Source organism: Hypomesus transpacificus, chromosome 1, assembly GCF_021917145.1.
Source record: "Hypomesus transpacificus isolate Combined female chromosome 1, fHypTra1, whole genome shotgun sequence".
Lineage (NCBI taxonomy): Eukaryota > Metazoa > Chordata > Actinopteri > Osmeriformes > Osmeridae > Hypomesus > Hypomesus transpacificus.
Window position 1 is genome coordinate 10,345,805 of NC_061060.1, and position 17,830 is coordinate 10,363,634.

A 17,830-nucleotide genomic window follows, 5' to 3' on the forward strand; every position below is an offset into this window, starting at 1 on the left:
TTTGCAGGGCTGACAAATATTTCAAAAAGTCCATAGTTTATGCATATATATTTTTTCGTTCTCGTCACGTGCCCTCACGCAAGCACACACAGTGAACTGAAATACTGGTGTAGAAAAATAGGTTAATTCAACAGAATCTACACCAACCCAGAATTGTGAATAATACAGGTCCTTTGATCAGTTTAGTTTCTATTCAAATTACACATTTTCAAAAAAGGATATAAAAAGGATAGGTACACTACATGTACTGCACCTAAACGTACTGATACACATACACACACATATGTTCATCATTCAAATGAATCCATGTACGGTACATATTTGGCCATTTGAGACAGGTCTATAAATACATAGAAAGTGTAAAAAAGAAAGAACTATTTGAAATGAGTTGCACAAAGAAAAAGTTATAAAACAGCCTTTTGAAGCACAGGGTCTGTCACATTTTTACAATGAACCCATTACAGAAACATTTATGAAAAGATTCCAGACTCAGGGCTGAGACATTTAGGTGACATAGAAGGGGTTTAGTTCAGTATATTCCGAAGGCAGCGTCCATTAGATCCAGGCAAAGCTACTCAGAAGGTAAGAAGGGGGACATTTCTCTCTGGTTCCAGGTGGAACATCTGTGTGTCTGTGCTTTCTTTTCCCTGTTGAGTCAGACACAAGCCATGACCTCATTTCATAATGTTAGAATAAATATAAAATTCATGTATAAAAGTATGGAGCTACAATACTCTTAATTGAATCCACATGGGTATTTGTATTAATATGATTTTGAGATTCAACCACAGATTAAATGATAATAAGGATGAATATCAAGCTAAGAGTGGGTTCATTGGGACGTTATAACGGATCTGATGAAGCACTGTTTAAGTGATTTGATTAGATTTTATTAATATACTGTAGCATTATTTGGAAGTCTTGAAAGGAGCCAATCATTCTATTTAGATACATTTTTATTGTACCACATCTTTTGACATTGTCTACCTTTAGAATGACTGAAACTGCAACTGTTCCGTATAGAAAGTAAAGTGACACATCACTTCCCAAACACACTACAAAGGCAGCCTCTATTGCTGTTCTGAAAGAAGATCAGACCTCTACTTACCTCTGTAAGATGAACAGTCCAAACATGATGAGTAATGACATCAAGTTGACTGTGATCCATATAATTCTGTACAGGTTAGAACCCTGAACACACACACACAGTTGGCAGTTACTTTATACAAGCATCACACATTCATTAAGGAGAGACTATGCTAGGATTGTTATTCACTTCAAGGTAAGAGAAAGTGCCTAAGGAAGGACGAGGTGAGAGTCCCTTACCAGAGTCCAGTGGGGCTGGGTCATGTCCTGTAGAAGGTGGCAGGCATTGGTGGTCACAGAGCTGGCTCCTGAGCACCACAGCAGAGAGAAGAGCCAGCGCTCATTCACCACCCACAGGTTCACCGACACATTTCTGCTTCGCAGCTCCCTGCCACACGTAAATAACACAATAATAGAGAAGAATTCAAAGACTCAAATGTAGCTGCCGCTATAAGTTTAATGGCAGATTAGTCAGGAGTTATCTTACACTGTGCTACTCCAGCAAATACTCAAAGAGAGAGAGCGAGATAAAGACAGAAGTAATCAATCATGAGACCAAAAAACAAACAGTTTGCTTAAAAGCTCTTTTCAGTCATTTATTACACTGAGTAAACAAGAAGCTTAGCTAGAGGATTCACTGGGGTGCTCAGCCATTAAACAACCCACCTGGACGAGAACATCGTTTGAATCCCATTCTCGCCCTGCGGCGGTGCGTGTTTTGATATTCAGCACTTTATCTCGGCACACCACAGTCATGCACTGGTGTTCAACAGAGGTGCAGTAAGATGGTTTCTGGGAAAAGTAGTTTGTATCTCTGTTCTGAGAACAAGGTGAGAGAACTAACGGAGGGTATTCACCTGATTTCTGCTGCGCTCAGAGAACTGTATTTTACATTCAGGTGGTCTCCTCCATACGTGTCCATGATAGACACATTGTTATAGACCTGTCTGAAACCAGGTGCGGCCTCCATCACATCCTTCCTCTTAGTACTGGGAAGCCAGAGTATCTAGAACGAGAAAAACATGTAACATTACAGAATGGTGTATTTCTGTTTGATGTAATCTGTATCAATGTAAATATTCCTCTTACCAGGTTTTGAGGGATGCCAGACATAAGGATTGTGCTGACTGTGATGTTGACATCCTGGTTGTCCTCGTTCTTCAGGTCAAAGATGAGCGAGGTGTGGTGCTGCTTGGCCAGATCCAGGAGTTGGACCAAGGAAGGGATACTCTGGTTCTGGGCTTCCCGCCTCTCCCCCTCGGAAAGCATGGAGACAGAGTAGAACGGATCTGACTGGGAAAAGGAGTCGCTTGGTTAGTTGTGGATTAGGAAAAAATTCAACCTCTGCATAAAAACGTATTTTTCAACTGTACTATTAATGAAAAAATCAACAAAAGAAAAAAATATTCATGTATTATCCCTTACCTGTAGGAACCAGCTGCCAGCATTCAGACTCTCTAAATCTGCCCAAGACAGATTGGTGCTGTGGTTGAACTCCAGACCAGGAAACTTATCCTTTACATCTGTAGTCCTCCTCAAGAATTCATGGTGATGGTCATGCATCAGAAAAGGAACTCTATCCTTACTGAGAGAAAAGAGCCAAACCCAGACACATACCGAGCTTGAAACCAGCAGTCGCTAATAATTTAATCGCAATTGTAGGATTTTTTTTTTTTTCTTTACTGTACCCCATGAGCTTCCATGATATTACCTGAGCTGCACATCAGTCTCAAAGGCTGTCACGTTGCACCCCACGCTCCTCTCGAACGACATCATGGTGTTCTCTGGGGCCAGCTGAGCACAAGGAGGACAGATGGGTGAGGAACACTCGTGTTCTACATAACCAGGCTCCCCTCAGGCTGTGTGAACACACACAGAGCCATGAGCATGACACTGCTAAGCAGAGCTCAGGGGTGATAGCTAATGGTGTTAAGTAACAGAGCGGGGCCAGAGCACCGCGGCATATGGGACCCTCACATGACTGGACATTAATTCAATCTTAAGTATCTGGTTCACTAGGAAGTGACGGGAACGGGGAGGTGTCCTACAGTAATGCAAGCAAACACTAATCCTAGGTCATGAAACTGTATCTTGGCTTTCTTTGTTTTAAAACATCTTAGGAGTTTTGTAGATCACTGGCACCACTTTCTCCACTAAAACAGGAGATAGGCAGCAGTAAGGGAGATAGGTCAGGTTATCTAGGTCATATTTGTAATGTTTTTCAGATAACGTAGAGCCAGCTAGAGGCCTTGGGGGCAGTTAAGGTATGCAGAGACATGTTGAGACAGAAAATAGAATGAATTGTTATGCCTGTATGGGTGTGTTTTGCGGGGGGAGGGGAGCTGTTTTATTGTTGCTGTCTGATATTGACCACCCTTTGACAATTGGATTCTCATAACTCCACACTCTTCAATCACCATGTTTGTTTTTACCTTTGATTTTCAACATCAAAATAAGTCCCTCACCATTGGTGACCCACGATGGCCAATGAGAGCAGGTTTAGAAGGGAGCCCATCAGCCTCGAGAAGGCAAGGGGAGGTGATAAGCAAGGGGCTGAGGAAGATGGCCACCGACACCAAAACAAAAACCACCATGATCAAGACCTTGGAGACTGAGGAGGGAACATAAAGATACAGATCAACAAAACATGTGCCGTATGTGAATCATTTTTTACACTGAATTGACTGCTTCATTGCTTGCATCAGAACATAGCAATCTGTAGAAATCTTAGAATCAATACATTAAATGTCTATAGTTATGTTTCAAATCCTAAGTCATTCTGCAGTCTAACAGTGGGCCTACTGAATACTGACCTGCTCCCCTGGCCGAGTAGAAGGCCTTGAACACCAGCCAGCTGAGCAGGGTCAGGGCCACCACACCCCCCATCTGCAGGAAGGGAGCCGTGGCCTGGGGAGCACACACATTACATGCCCAAACAGGTGAGGATCATCACATGCCACTGACACACAGAACTCCTCAATGTTCAGACCCAGAAAACCCACATCACACTCATGCTCCAACAGTCTCACCAACGTACTTCACACACAATTGCAAGAATCAGCACAGTTGGTTCTACAGTACCTGCAGAGACAGAAGAACAGTCGGCCACTCTCTTTTCCACTTCAGACTCATCCCTGTGACCCCTGCGGTGATAAATAACACACCTAGAAACAGGAAGAACTGGACAGCAGAGACAGACAGGACATCTAGTCAACAGAACAAAACAACCTACTGACATTCATGATACTGCTTAATAGATCAGCATCAGTCATATTTGACTACTTCCACATAAAAACATGTTAAATGAAGACTTTTACATATAAACATGTTAAATTTAGACTGGTCCAGAAACCTTGTGAAGGCAGTGTAGGTCCAGCGGTTCTCTCAAGACAACTTGGAAAAGTGCAAAAAGCTGCAATAAATCATCGAGTATTAGCTTGACAGCATGCAAAAACAATCAGTTAAACGCATTAGTGCAATGCTCAGTACGGATTCCCTCCTGCCCCCTCTTACCAGTAGTAGGACACAATAGATGGTGATCACAGCAGAGATGATAATGAACACCATAAACCAGTTCACCCACAGCTTGAGCACAACAAAGCCTTTCCTGATGCAAAAGCAAATGGTCAGGCACATCATGGATGGATGGCCGTGGATGGATGTTAAATACAGAGCATGTGTCTACATTTACTATACAGGAAATCATTTGATGTCATAAACATAGATTCTAACTTCTCTCAGCTATAGGGGAAGTACAGCATGAATGGGGACTTTCACAGTTTAATGTGCTTATGTATTTACAGTACACATACAGCATATAACCTCCACAAGATAACAGTAATTAGGTAGGTGTGTGTGTATGTGTGTATTTGTGTGGGATGTTGCATAACTAATATGTCCAAGCTCACCAGTTTACGTCCTCCCGATCGTTGAAAGTGACCAGGCAGATGTACATCCAGCAGAGAGTGAGCAGGGTCACCAAGGTGAGGATTGAGAACCAGCAGTAGGCAAACTGGAGCAGAGAGAAGACATTCATTACGGCATGCCCTCGAGCACAACAGCAAACTGAAAACCACAAGTAGCTAGATCCTCTCTATCTCACGTCAATCATTCTCTGTGTGTGTGTGTGTGCGTGTGTGTGCGTGTGTGTGTGTGTAGAATATGTTCTGTGTGACGTGTGTATGAGGTGCTCGACTGCCCTGAGGCTCTTTGGGGTTGTTTCAAAGAATTTTCATGTTTAGTATCGCTTGATGCACTTCATAACTGTCAAGTCAATGGCTTTGCCAGCACACCAGCCTCCACCATTCTCATAGGGGCCAAACAAAAACAACCATCCCCCTCTAGAAGCTGGAATCCATCCCCCCTTTTGTACTCCTGTGCCAGTTTGGTCCTGGGCCTTACACAAGCCTGCAAGTAAGTTTAGTAATGAGTCCTGGCACAACTTCCAATCCCTCAATCTTTTCTCACTCAAATTTTTTCCCTCCCTCTCGTATTGTCCCTCACTGTCATTTGCCCAATGATCAACTTTCTTCTTTGAATTCCTTTTCCAATAACCTGCCTCTCATACTGGACTAGGAAAAAAGGGGCTTTCTATCAGAAGCACGGGGAGCTGAGATTCCTAGGAGGAAAATACTTATGCTACCGTCACTGGATTTCATCTAATGGAATTTTAATCTGCTGTAATCACTAGTACTTTGCAAAGTTAAGATGCTCTGCAGAGCAGGCACAAGCTAGTTTGGAACTCAACACCCTCACTTCCAGAGACATTTTTACTCAAATTTAAGTATAGTAATGAATCACTGAGAAGACAAACCAGCCTCGACAAGTTGAAAAAACAAAGCTAAATAAAGTTAACAAGCTAATATCTAAATAAAACCGTTTTAAAACCTCAAATATATTTACTTGTATATTAATATACAAATATTCAATTAGAATATAAGCATATCAATTAGGGCAGTGAATTAGGGCAGCATGCAGTATTTTATCTGTAAGATATACTTTAAATATGTATAATTGAAAGTCCAATAGTCCTTGAATACAAAACATACCCTTTCCTTCTTCTCACTAGGGTGATTCCAGTGACAGCTATACAGGCCTCTGCTGCAAATCCGGCAACAGCTCTCCCCAGGTGCCATGACTGTCCCTGCTTAGTGCTGTCCCGGAGAGGATTGTGCTAGTGGAGATGGTCCTCAGGTTCTGGCCCTCCTGGAGACAGCTTTTGGCGGGCAGCGCTGTGTGAGGAGGGTGTTCGCTCTGCAGTGGGTTGACTCACTCACTAAACCCACACAGGGTGGGAAGAGGGGAAAACAGTTTGTGATAAATGGAAATTAAGAGATAGAGTGTCTGAGAGCCCCAGTTCAATAATCTCCTCAATAGAGAATCTATGTGGGAGGGGGAGCCTCCTACAATGGCCAACTCTTTGGTACGTATAGAGAGCTCTTAGTTGACAAGCCTGAGAATGAAGTCACTCTGGAAGCGCAAGCTATTCCAGCTCAGTGGGCTCCAACTGATGGTGACAGGCACATCCACACACTGGTGGAAGGTAGAGGGGGGAGAGTGGGTTGGCTTGGCTGTTCCCATTGTCTGCAGAGTAGGGATGCCATTTTGGCAGTCTGATATGGTGGAATAGTACAGAGGTGGTGCAGTGGATATGTGGCAACCCTGTGTTGTGACTCGTGAGAAAGGGGACTTGTACTCCATGAAGACATGAAGACAGTGGATAATAGGGTAAGAGATATGGTGTGGGCGTCTGATGAACAGGCCGGGGCACATCCTTGCAGTCTTGCCCATTTCTATTCACTGGCTAAGGGAAATAAACTGTGGCTCCCACACGCAAAGTAAGTAAACACAACTGGATGCTTTCAAACTGTTGCATGAAGCCATTATTTATAGAAAATGTGTTGCTAAAGCACTTCAAAAGGAACTGAAACATACAAATAAAATACAAATCTGAGTCTAGAGTAGGGGTTAATCAGTGTGAAACACCTGTTGACTTTTCCTAAAAAGACAGTAGTGATTGAAATGACAAGCAAATAACATGTGGTGCAGACTATATTTCAAATGCTACAGTATAGCATATGATTTGGATTTCACAATCAGATACTATAATGATAAGCCAATGTCCTAAACTAGTAGACAAAAGTTAATTTGAATCAAACAATAACACTTTCAATCTTGTATTTTTATGACGGGTGGAATGACAGATTTCCCACAACTACTTTGACGTCTAATGTTGTTTAACGAGTATAAAATGATCTCTTCCCCTGACCAGACTAGCATGTCTGAGCACGTACTGTACACCTGTAGGAAAGTAAAACCAAAGGTTTTAATAAAAATTAAAATAAAGTTTCCAACCACACTTTCACACAGTTGAAAACTCTGGTTTATTTGAGAAGAATTGTAAAATTTGGAATTAAGAGAACAAAGAATAGAAAACGTAATAATTTGGCAGCGGTGTTAATAGAGAAGGAACACCTCAAAAGACATTTGCAGAACTAATTGTATCAGAACTATTTCTCTCTGAATATTGCCAAGGCCATTGTCACAGATAAAACATAGATGTAACCAGTGTGAAATGAAATGAAATCCTTTTTATGGGGACAAGGCACAATGTCAGTCAAATAAATCAAAAAGGTTGAGTTATCAACTTTCTTATGCACAGGTGCCAAGGATGAATCGTACCTTGAAAAGGAAATGCATTCAGATCAGATAAGAAGTGGAATCGTTTTTCAAGCCAAGATTTAATCAGGTTTGTGTCCTAACTGACAAGTGTACAAAGACTGGGTCATTGTAGTCCTTGTTATTTAGCCTAAGTCTTATGATACAAAATATCCTCAGAAGGTCACTGGTGTTTGAGTGTCTCCAAGTTTCTAAACTAATAATATGGAAGATACAGAAGTAAACATAATTAAAGATGCTCATTTAAATTGCTAAGATAAATGTTCAGTCCTGTCCCTCAGAAGGGAGTTAAGAGGTAGAAATCACCGTTAAAGAGTCATTGAACTGCAAAGAAAACCTCATTATGTTCAACGGCAAAGTACAATATTATTATTTTATTTTTTTCATGGGGCCCAATATTCCTGGCGGCGCCCCTAAAATGCAACCCACTTTTACCAAAGGTAGTACAGCTGCACACAGGTGTATCCCTCTAACAGGAATTAGACTGTGCATCAAATAGTAGTTAATAGTTTCATAGGATTTCCATCACGGGACAAAATCTAAATATATTGCATGATCTAAATAGGCTATGCCATTTAACCTGCACCCACCATTATACAACTTTTTAATCGTAATTAAATGTTTGGTTTAATCGACGAAACAGGGATCTTTCAGCACACCAGCACTATCAAAGTCAAAGAGGAGAAAATCCTACTTACACAACTAAAAGGTTGAAGAAGTATCAGGATAGGCATCCTACGTGAATACTAGCATCAAAGTTTGTCAGCTCATTCTGCACCCCGTTCCTCCGTGGACAGAATGTAAATGGATCAGTCTGAATGAGGGAGAGTACGGAGTGTAGCTATCCTACCTATATGGGGAGGGAGGAACAAGGAGGGGACCATCTGAACAGGGTATCAGCGTTTGTTAATCACAATGGTTTTACACAGGTACACCTGCAACATAGCCTAGTTGGTCTGCTGTACTAAAACATCACAAAACACCTTGTTTGTGCATCGGTGGGGTTAGGGTTGGAGTATGAACCCGTATGTTGAGACTTTTCACTTAGCCTACCACTATTTACGAAATAGGTCTAATACGTTTTTGTTTTTAAAATAACAGCTTGATTGAATCGTTGTCAAAAGTTGCAAATGTTTATATTTGGTAGGAACATTTAGCCTTATAGTCTAAAGTTATTTTCCCACGTCTTGACAGAAACCACTCGGTAGTTCTACAAACTACATAAACTGCATTTACTTTTTTTGCTTGGTCGTAGGACTGTGACATATCTGGTAAATGTTTAAAACATGTTTTGATTGCAGAATTTCTTTCAAAGATGATAATCTAAAACTGTACCATTTTACTTGACTTGATTAGGGTAAGAGTAACATGTAGGCCCATGTTTCAACTTTGACGTTAGCATGTATAAATCATCTTTAGAAAAATACCTGGTGGATCCAACGACATCTCAAACTATCTAACAAATTATACCAGAAGACTCTTACGAAAGTGGCCATAAATTAGATCATGACCTTTATTTTGAAGATCCCAGGCTTCAATACGCTAATGCACGTGCACATGCGCCGTTCGTAGTCTTGTGTAGGTGTTTTTCGCTGGTGATGGTAAGGTCCTTTCTAAATGCAATAAAACCAATATAGCCAGCTATGTTTCACCAAGATAACACCTTATTATTAAAATACTATGTTGATCTACAAGTCTTAGCTCAGTTTGCTATTCCAGTGGGCCAACGTTAAGTTGTAGACACAGAGGTGGCAATTCGACTTGCTGAGAAATCCTGGACTGGGTAAACTAGCTAGTCTAGCTAACTAGCTAACTAGCTAGGCTACATTAGCCACTAATAGTAACATTAATTTAACTATATACATAAATGTGTATTGATTAAACGTAGCATAATGACTAGGACAGGCAGTTGGCTAGCTAGTTTGCTTGCTAACCACCGGTTACTGGCTACAAGGCCAAAGTGCTAGGCTAGCTAAATTACATTAGGTGTTGACTTAAAATCCAAGCCAGCTATTTTACTGTCAAGTGCTGCAGTATTTGTGGTTAACATGAATTCATATATCTACTACTGTATCCAATTTGATTAGAGCTAACTTTAATTCACCCAAGTAGCTTGTTAACTTTCGTTGCCTTTTTTGACAGTGAAAGGCTGCTTAAACTATGGACCAAAAGATCCCTTATGATGACTACCAACTGCCAGTGGTGTTTCTGCCTTCTTACGAGAGTCCCCCGGCATGGATAGCCCCTCAGGAGGTACGCCTGCCTAACGCAATGTCTCAAACAAGTTTCTGAATGAATTACTATAAATATATATATACACACACAATACTGTTAAATTGCATCAGCTCTTCATTGGGTGTATCTGAGTATCTGAGTGCTGCCACTGCACACATGGTGCCTGGTCAGGATGTGGATGGCGGTGTGGCCCTAGAGCTCATTATAATGTTGTGGGTATTTTAATGTTGTCATTGCTTCTCATGCAGCGGATCCACCACCCTGACTATAACAATGAGTTGACCCAGTTCTTGCCACGCACTGTTGTGTTGAAGAAACCTCCAGGTGCACAACTGGGGTTCAACATCCGTGGAGGCAAGGCCTCCCAGTTAGGGATCTTCATCTCTAAGGTGTGTGTCGGTATGGTTGACAATTCCCGCCTGCCTAGTCAAGATAACCATAGAATAAGAGTCAGCTTGCATGTCTTCCACTCCCCTATTTATTGATGTTTTGTCTTTGTAGGTGGTCCCAGAATCAGATGCTCACAGGGCAGGACTGCAAGAGGGTGACCAGGTCCTCTCTGTCAATGAGGTGGACTTCCAAGACATAGAACACTCAAGGGTCAGTCATGTAATGAAAGTTTGAACACAGTCAAAAACCCCTGAGTTGTAGAGAATTAAACAAACCAATAATTTGGCATTGTCAGCTGTGGGTAATGTCCAAAACACTGTAGGTTATGTAACCAGTCAGTCTGTTGCACCCTTTCTCAAGGCTGTTGAGATTCTGAAGACTGCCAGAGAAATTCTGATGAGGGTGCGCTTCTTCCCCTACAGTAAGTATTGCCTTCAAATATGAATTGTTTGGAATGTAAGTGTTATAATAATGTTTATAACTTTCTGAGATGATTAGCAAAAGAAGGTTCCCAAGTAACGTGTAAAAATGTGTTCCCTCAGATTACCAGAGACAGAAAGAGAGGACTGTTCACTAGAGGGCAGTAGAGCACCTTGAGAGAGACCATCTAATCGGCGATGATGTATACTTGATGGACTCAACACGTCATCATCTTCTTCAGACAGGCGGTCTACAGCCCCCCTCCTCTATCTCCTCTACCCCTATATATATATCCTCCCCTACCTCTATATGTTTATGACTAACAGTGCCATTCACACAGCATCCAGGACTACATAACTCTCCTCATTGATCACTTCCTCCACACAGGCAAATACGCTCCCATGCTGATGCAGGCCAATGTTTTGCTGGGTACCTACTGAGAGTGATACACGAGGATGCTAATTCAGTGTTCCATAGTATGACTTGATATTGCCCCCTATCTATCATCCTCAGATAATCCTGGTAACATTTTAATTTATCATTCACTATCATCAATTGGTTTAAGGTATTGTCCAAGGTTGACAACTTTTTAACTACAGTTAATCCCAACTGTTTGTTATATGTGTACAGAAGATTTAATGTAGAAAATATATACTAATGTTTTGATAATGCCTTGATACTGTAAATGTATTACATTAACATGAAATTTGAATTAGTAATGTTTTTAATACTAATATTATCATAGCATCAGTGTGTTTTAATTACACTAAATAATTATATTTTAATATTTGTATTACAGTATGTATTACTAAGGCGCTGTCTCACAGCAGTCAATGTTTACCAGTCTAGTTTTGAGATATGAAAAATAACATTTAGCTATTTGTGCCATTGTAGTTGACCCCACACTCAACCAATTCAACACATGACAAGTGCTGTGTCTTTATTTGAGATGGGTGCTATGGTGATTGTAAAACCAGTTTTACCCTCTTCAGCTCAGATTCACATTCCATTGAAAACTGTTGTCATTTTCTGGTCATGCTCTGGTAAACATTCACATTTGTTTTGTTTTTTTTTACACTGCCTTGCTTCATCTTTCAATAAAATACCTTTGTGTAAAAAAAACAAAAGAAATTGACAGGTATTAATGTACAAGTTTCCATGTACATGAAAAAATAAAATGCAAGAAGTCTTTGCCTCACAGCTGTAAAATGTGTTCCACGTGACAGCAGAATTGCACACATGTGAACCTTGAGGTTTATTTAGAAAAACAACCATGTACAATCATACGTCTTCATAGGTCATGTTCAAGAGCTCAGCTTGCAAAGCTAACTTCAGGGTCCTTGACACTCATGACATAAATGCAGTCTACAGTCACTTCATGTAAAAATAAATAAGCTCAAGTAGGTTAGGTCTATGTCATGAGACCTATGTAAAGACTAAAGAAACGTTATCATAGTGTAACAAAATTTGGATCAGATTAGAATATTTAAGAAAAAAATACCTAACTCCACACATCTGATCAAAGTATGAAAATATATTTTCACTTATTCGCCCCCCCCCCCCCCCCCCCCCCCCCCCCCCCCCCCCCGGTTGCCTGACATTTCAGTAAATACACCTATAATTATCCTCACAAGGCCCAGAGGAGTGACAAAGCACCGTCCCTTCATTCTATAAGGGTATGAACCATATAGTTAGCTACTATGGTTACATCATAAGAAAAATGAGAACTATACCTAATTTAAATAGCAGTACATAAAAACAAACCTCACTTTCATTGACAAATTCAAAACCGGAATCAAACAGCTAAAATAGGCCATTCTCTTCATAGAAATTATTTTTTGCCTTTGTTCATAATCTGTCCAAAAATGTCCACCTATAGATTGAAATACAGAAGTTTCAATCAGTAGTTTTACGACGCCATCCGCAATCACCCCCCCATTAACTGACACTTTTACTGTACTTTTGCTAAATCTAGAGTCTGCATTGTGTTGTGGCAAACACGAGAAGGATTATCAATTCACTTAAGGGGGAGTAGATGGATCTGAATGGCAACTGTTAAGTCTCCTTCTGCCCAGCTGTGAACACGTTTGCCTTCCTCATCCAGGAAGGCACATATGATGAACAGGATAAATACAGACCGATCAGTCATAGTGAGGTTTGGAATTAAGTCCCATGAAGAAATATCGCTAGGTTCTCTCCCCTGGCCTGTATCTCCTCATACACAACCAGACAAGCTCAGCTGCTTTCCTCAGCCTTGTCATTTTCCTGACAGTCCAGAGTGGTGCTCTCGTCAACGTTCTCCAGGGAATCCGCACGCTGGATTGACAGTTCTTCCGGGTTCATCAGTGGAAGCTGGCTCTGCTCAGGGAACAGCCAGGGCTTCTGGTCCGGAGAGTTCTGCTGTTTCCACTCTGGGTAGTTCTGACCCGCCTTATGCACACACCTCATCACCTGCAGATGTGGACAAACCATTGGGGGAGTTAAAGGTCACTTCATGAACCTTAGTCTAGTTTAGAGTCTGCCACACCTTTACTTTAAGTTGACAAATCATGAACTGCTTGTCACTGCTGACTGACTGTATTTGAACTATGGACCAGATACTTTAAAAGGGTCATAATCCTAATAGAAATTCCACGATAGAAATACAATGGTCTGTTATTTGTTTTAAGTTTCACTAGAGCAGTTTCAGATTATACAGCACAGCCAATGAGCAAGTCCACATGAATGTCAATGTGTCACTAATTAACACTGATAACAGTTGGATACAATCAAACCTTTAATAGCTTGCTTAATTTAGGAACTACACTTAAAAGTAGAGAATTGTGTTTCCTTATAATGAGGTCATATTGGGGAGGGGTTTGGGAGTTAACTTCTAGGAGAGAAGTCTTGATGATTAATGAACTGCTTTTTTTTTCCGATAAGGGCTCCTCTGAGTAACACATTCTCAGTTTCGCACACGTAGATACACCTTGTCTGAATAGTTTCCACACTGCATACGATGGAATGAAACCTGAAGAACGAGTTTTCCAAGCCCAGTGAGACACAGCTCGAGCTCAAAGACCTCGTTGTCAAAAGACTTAGCAGGACAGCCCTGCAAGTGGGTTGCTATGGTTACCTTTGTCATTCAAGAGACTTGAAACCTAGACTCTCAAAGATTGTACACTTATTTCTAACCAGTTCAAGGAGAAGTATCTGCCAGTCAGTTACTGTAGTGCATATAAACACATGCACCATTTATATTTTCACCCTATAATAACATCCTGTCAAAGCCAAGAAAGTTGAAAGATTGAAGAATGCTGCTGTACGAGAATTGTAACAACTAAGATGATTCATGTACCTTAGGAGCCAACACTTGAGATGCTTTATTCACCACCCACTTTGGAAGAGAACCTGTATTTATAAATTATAAAACAAAAACAAAGCATGAATACAAGTATTTTCATATACAGTATTTTCACACATACACAAATATATTTGTTTTCAAGTCACCCAATTTACCCTTCAACAACTGGTTTTATTCCGTTTGGGAGTAGCTAAGTCCCTGGTAAGTGGTTGTACCTTTGGGGTCAGCCTGTGAGAGGTATGTGAAGGAGCAGCTGTTGGGGCCTGTAGGCTGCACCAGGTATCCAGTCAGGACAGAGATGGCACGCACCAGCAACTTGCCAGGGGGATATTTCTACAATAGAAAGAAGATGGGAAATCAACTTAACCTGTCCACTGTTTATAGAACAATTAACTGATCAAATATTCATAGCCAGGGCTGGGGGCTTCCAGATCCATATTCGTACAATACATCTTACATGGAAAGGTCGTGCTAATGGGTTTGTTTGGATCCTGTTTGTATTGCGATAAGAGTACACTTATAAAACACGGCATATGCGAGGATAATGGATGACATTGAGCCATAGGAATGGCAGAGTGGAGACAGACCGTGTGACGGTTGCCGTGTGACGGTTGCAGTGTGAATGAGTGGAGGAGCGAGCAGACGTACCGGGTGTTTGACAGAGAAGTTGATGATCATGTATTCGTTGTCCTTAACCTGCCATGAACGCAGAGTTATGACATCCCTGTTCTTCAGAGGTTTGGGACAGACCCCTTACAAACAAAGAGAACAACAACAAATTTAAAATTGCTTTCCGCAAGCCTCTCACTATACCGGTAAGCCAAGATTAAGATGACCAACAGAATCTTCGACTGTAGGCTACCCTTCTGTTGACTATAAATAGTTAACTTAAAATTAAGCTTGTTTCCTGAGGGCAATGAAGCAGGCCCTACAACACAGCCCAAGGGAACAGGAGATATAAAGGTAAGAAGGACAGAGGCACCATTAGGCCCCATTTTCACTTTTGCAACAAGCTTTACTTATTGAAGCCTTACGATTATAACGAGAAGCCAAGATAAGAAAGATGTCAAAGATGATGGAATATGATGAAACAGATTAGAGTACTTACATGAGTAGTATCCGACATCAGCATTTGGGGTGAGACGGGCAATGTCAAAACTCTCCAACATGGTGGGATCCCACTTTTTACGATACTGGCCGTCATGAAGGACATCAAACATGGTGGCAGCTGACACATCTTTTATGGTCATTTTGCACTGAAATGCCAATAAACAGGTCAGTCAGGAATATAAGAAAACGTACAGTGCCTATAGTGAATGCAGACCTGGCTTGACTAACCACCAAACTATGGACTTCTGAATCTTGATTTTATGCTGCACTTTCTCTGTGCACTATTTGTATGTGGTTTTGAAGAAGAAGAAAAAAAGAAGAAAACGTACAAATGGCATGTATTCCAGCACTGTATTTTAACTACAACCCCCATTATGGAAGTACATTTCAACAGGTATTGTATCAGAGATAAGTGTTTAAAAGGAGTCAGAAAACGGTATTATTTAGATAGAACATCATGTATCCTTGGGCCATCATAACACTGACAAGGCCTATCCAATGTAATGCAAAAAAACTAAACTATACAAAAAGAGGCCATAAAAATTCCCTCTTCCTAAGTTATTCACAAATAAGTGTGCATATATCCAACTTATTTCTGAATAACTTACGAAACAAATAACTAAATTGACAATTAACGGATCGATCTGACAGACTCGTGATGGTCAGCAGTACTCACCTTTATCTTGTGAACTTTAGGCGAATTTTTGATGCTTTGTGTGGTCGTGACAGGGGCCGACTCAACCCAAACCTGCATGTCGTTTTTATCATATTTGTTATACCAATTGTCCGTTGATAGGCATTGTTTTCTGAAGTCTGCAAAAGATGCCTCGTCCGGAATAATCTGAGACATTTTCTGAAGTGAACAAAGTAGGAAAGTAGAGAAAGGTCCAAGTAGGGACTGTCAACACTATTCAAAACAGAAACTATAGTCTTCTGAACTATCGGGTGTTATCCTCTCAACTTCGTCCTTGACTTTCCCAGAGACGGAGAGATGAATGTATTTATATAGACATCGATTACCTTTTCAGGTCAGGCAAGATTCTTGCGTTGAATTCCAGTCCTACCCAGCCATTTCCCATCCACACCTGTTGTACGTCACAATTTCCGGTATGTGTTATGCCCCACACAGAAACCTCACACTGGGATTCTCTGTTGAGGAAAGAGGCCGAGACTATGCTGTATAAATTGTATCCGCTGCAGTCGAAGGCTCTATTGTTATGTAGGGTCATTATGTTTATGCGTAGGCTACCTGCAATGCTAAACATTGTACAACTTGTCCCCGCCCTCAAATACAACCGGACCACTCCAAACCGGATAATTGGTAGTGTTGCATTGTCACGTGTTATACATTTTGAGGTTTAAAAAGCACACGTTAAATATGCTTTAAAGTGGAATTGAAAATGAGTTTAAGTTCATCACACCACAGAGTAACGTGTTGTTAACTACCCATCCAAACACACCTATGTAATGTAAAATTAGGGGGGTGGGGGGGCGTGTCGCATGAAGGAGCTGAAGCTCCGCCCCCTCGAATTTATTGAATTTAGCAACAGCAACACTGGCAAAATCAATTTCAGATAGATTATCAGAACAGACCTACCTGTCTCTGAGTGTTTGATGTATTAACTACTTGTACCAGCTGAGTAACAGAATGCAACCATTTGTGTAGATTGGTGGCTGACACCTGAGCTGAAAACGGGTGAGAAACTGTTCAACGATCTAACTCAAAGTTTTAAAACTTCGCACATGCTTTCAGCAACTCATTTCACACGTGAGTAACAAATAATGGACTTTACTTAACAGCATCTTCAGCTAGCCTATTTAAACACCAGTGTTGTGCCTGAATGCTTTCATTGAACGAAAGTTCATGAACTATTTTGGTGAACGTGACCTGAACGTAGGCTACTGTATTACTGCCTGATGTGATGAACGATACTGTGAACGCGTTCATTCTGGTGTCTGTGAACACCAGTTTTTCACTCTATTTAATTCCGTTCAATAAGTTGCCAGATTTCTAGAGACTTCCAGGCAAAAACACAACATTTACCGTCTTGTATCCAGGGTTGCCCAGCCCAACCAGTCAATGGTGTGCTTTCTTCTACTGTCTATGCCTGGTAAGTGTGAGAGCACCGAAGTTGCGTAGAGGCTGAGAGCGGTATTGCAGACAGATGGAACAAACAGGGGGAAGGCTGTCCCTTGAATGCGAATGAAAATCCTGGTTGGATAAGGATTACAAATTTGATATGAAGATTAAATCTGACACATAGTGAAAGCGTTAAACGAATAAAATAATGTATGTGGTTATATATGGGCTGTGGAAATTATAGCTAATTTTTTGGAGCTGTGAACTAACTTAGTTCAACATTTTTAACTATGAACTGAACTAGTTCATTTAAAAAGATTTGAACCATGAACTGAACTAGTTAATGTAGAAAGTGAACTTTCCCAACACTGTTAAACACGTCTACATATCAAGTAGGAACAAAGAACCACACACATTATTTTCTCCAGCTGTGAATTGTAGTGACGCATTTTTCTCAGCCGTAGGCCTATTTGACTGTAAATTTGGCT

The 17,830-nt window shown here is 40.9% G+C and overlaps 3 protein-coding genes across 7 annotated transcripts; 1 reads left to right on the forward strand and 2 right to left on the reverse strand.

Annotated features, from left to right (window-relative positions):
* Window positions 1-31: 31 nt before the first annotated feature.
* On the reverse strand, window positions 32-8,600 carry gdpd2 (glycerophosphodiester phosphodiesterase domain containing 2). Of its 2 annotated transcripts, XM_047018224.1 has the most exons (15): window positions 8,463-8,600; window positions 6,135-6,361; window positions 4,995-5,098; window positions 4,600-4,693; window positions 4,439-4,498; window positions 4,168-4,266; window positions 3,900-3,993; window positions 3,552-3,697; window positions 2,798-2,880; window positions 2,512-2,671; window positions 2,176-2,379; window positions 1,944-2,092; window positions 1,327-1,474; window positions 1,109-1,191; window positions 32-647 (listed from the first exon to the last, which is right to left on the reverse strand). In XM_047018224.1, the coding sequence occupies exons 2-15, from the start codon at window positions 6,219-6,221 to the stop codon at window positions 572-574; spliced, it is 1,587 nt and encodes a 528-aa protein (XP_046874180.1). In that variant the 5' UTR covers window positions 6,222-6,361; window positions 8,463-8,600; the 3' UTR covers window positions 32-571. The 2 variants fall into 2 exon arrangements, 1 of the variants encoding a protein (XP_046874180.1); XR_006955932.1 differs by lacking the exons at window positions 32-647; window positions 1,109-1,191 and adding an exon at window positions 1,753-1,845 and having other exon boundaries at window positions 1,384-1,474.
* pdzd11 (PDZ domain containing 11) lies at window positions 6,826-12,018 on the forward strand. 4 transcript variants are annotated; one of them, XM_047018513.1, is made up of 7 exons: window positions 6,826-6,923; window positions 7,748-7,834; window positions 9,907-10,017; window positions 10,248-10,388; window positions 10,501-10,599; window positions 10,750-10,810; window positions 10,932-12,018. In XM_047018513.1, exons 3-7 carry the CDS (start codon window positions 9,925-9,927, stop codon window positions 10,964-10,966), a joined length of 429 nt encoding a protein of 142 aa, XP_046874469.1. In that variant the 5' UTR covers window positions 6,826-6,923; window positions 7,748-7,834; window positions 9,907-9,924; the 3' UTR covers window positions 10,967-12,018. The 4 variants fall into 4 exon arrangements, 3 of the variants coding, with proteins under 3 accessions (XP_046874469.1, XP_046874470.1, XP_046874468.1); XR_006955969.1 differs by lacking the exons at window positions 6,826-6,923; window positions 7,748-7,834 and adding an exon at window positions 9,292-9,365 and having other exon boundaries at window positions 10,932-11,080; window positions 11,115-12,018; XM_047018514.1 differs by lacking the exon at window positions 7,748-7,834 and having other exon boundaries at window positions 6,827-6,923.
* A 362-nt stretch (window positions 12,019-12,380) lies between these two features.
* Window positions 12,381-16,476, reverse strand: stard14 (START domain containing 14). Its single transcript, XM_047018459.1, has 7 exons — window positions 16,283-16,476; window positions 15,939-16,115; window positions 15,261-15,408; window positions 14,801-14,904; window positions 14,368-14,485; window positions 14,147-14,199; window positions 12,381-13,260 (listed from the first exon to the last, which is right to left on the reverse strand). The coding sequence occupies exons 2-7, from the start codon at window positions 16,110-16,112 to the stop codon at window positions 13,045-13,047; spliced, it is 813 nt and encodes a 270-aa protein (XP_046874415.1). The 5' UTR covers window positions 16,113-16,115; window positions 16,283-16,476; the 3' UTR covers window positions 12,381-13,044.
* Window positions 16,477-17,830: the final 1,354 nt, after the last annotated feature.

Excerpts from the sequence above, each read along its gene's own strand:
- gdpd2 (XM_047018224.1), bottom strand. The coding sequence starts at position 6,221 with ATGGCACCTGGGGAGAGCTGTTGCCGGATTTGCAGCAGAGGCCTGTAT. Across the intron at positions 5,099-6,134 it reads CTAGTGAGAAGAAGGAAAGG|TTTGCCTACTGCTGGTTCTC; the intron begins GTATGTTTTGTA and ends TCTCTGCTCCAG. Across the intron at positions 2,093-2,175 it reads CTGGCATCCCTCAAAACCTG|ATACTCTGGCTTCCCAGTAC; the intron begins GTAAGAGGAATA and ends TTCTCGTTCTAG.
- stard14 (XM_047018459.1), bottom strand. The coding sequence starts at position 16,112 with ATGTCTCAGATTATTCCGGACGAGGCATCTTTTGCAGACTTCAGAAAA. Across the intron at positions 14,486-14,800 it reads ACTTCTCTGTCAAACACCCG|AAATATCCCCCTGGCAAGTT; the intron begins GTACGTCTGCTC and ends TTTCTATTGTAG. Across the intron at positions 14,200-14,367 it reads CTCACAGGCTGACCCCAAAG|GTTCTCTTCCAAAGTGGGTG; the intron begins GTACAACCACTT and ends TTATAAATACAG.
- pdzd11 (XM_047018513.1), top strand. The coding sequence starts at position 9,925 with ATGGACCAAAAGATCCCTTATGATGACTACCAACTGCCAGTGGTGTTT. Across the intron at positions 10,018-10,247 it reads CATGGATAGCCCCTCAGGAG|CGGATCCACCACCCTGACTA; the intron begins GTACGCCTGCCT and ends CTTCTCATGCAG. Across the intron at positions 10,389-10,500 it reads TAGGGATCTTCATCTCTAAG|GTGGTCCCAGAATCAGATGC; the intron begins GTGTGTGTCGGT and ends TTGTCTTTGTAG.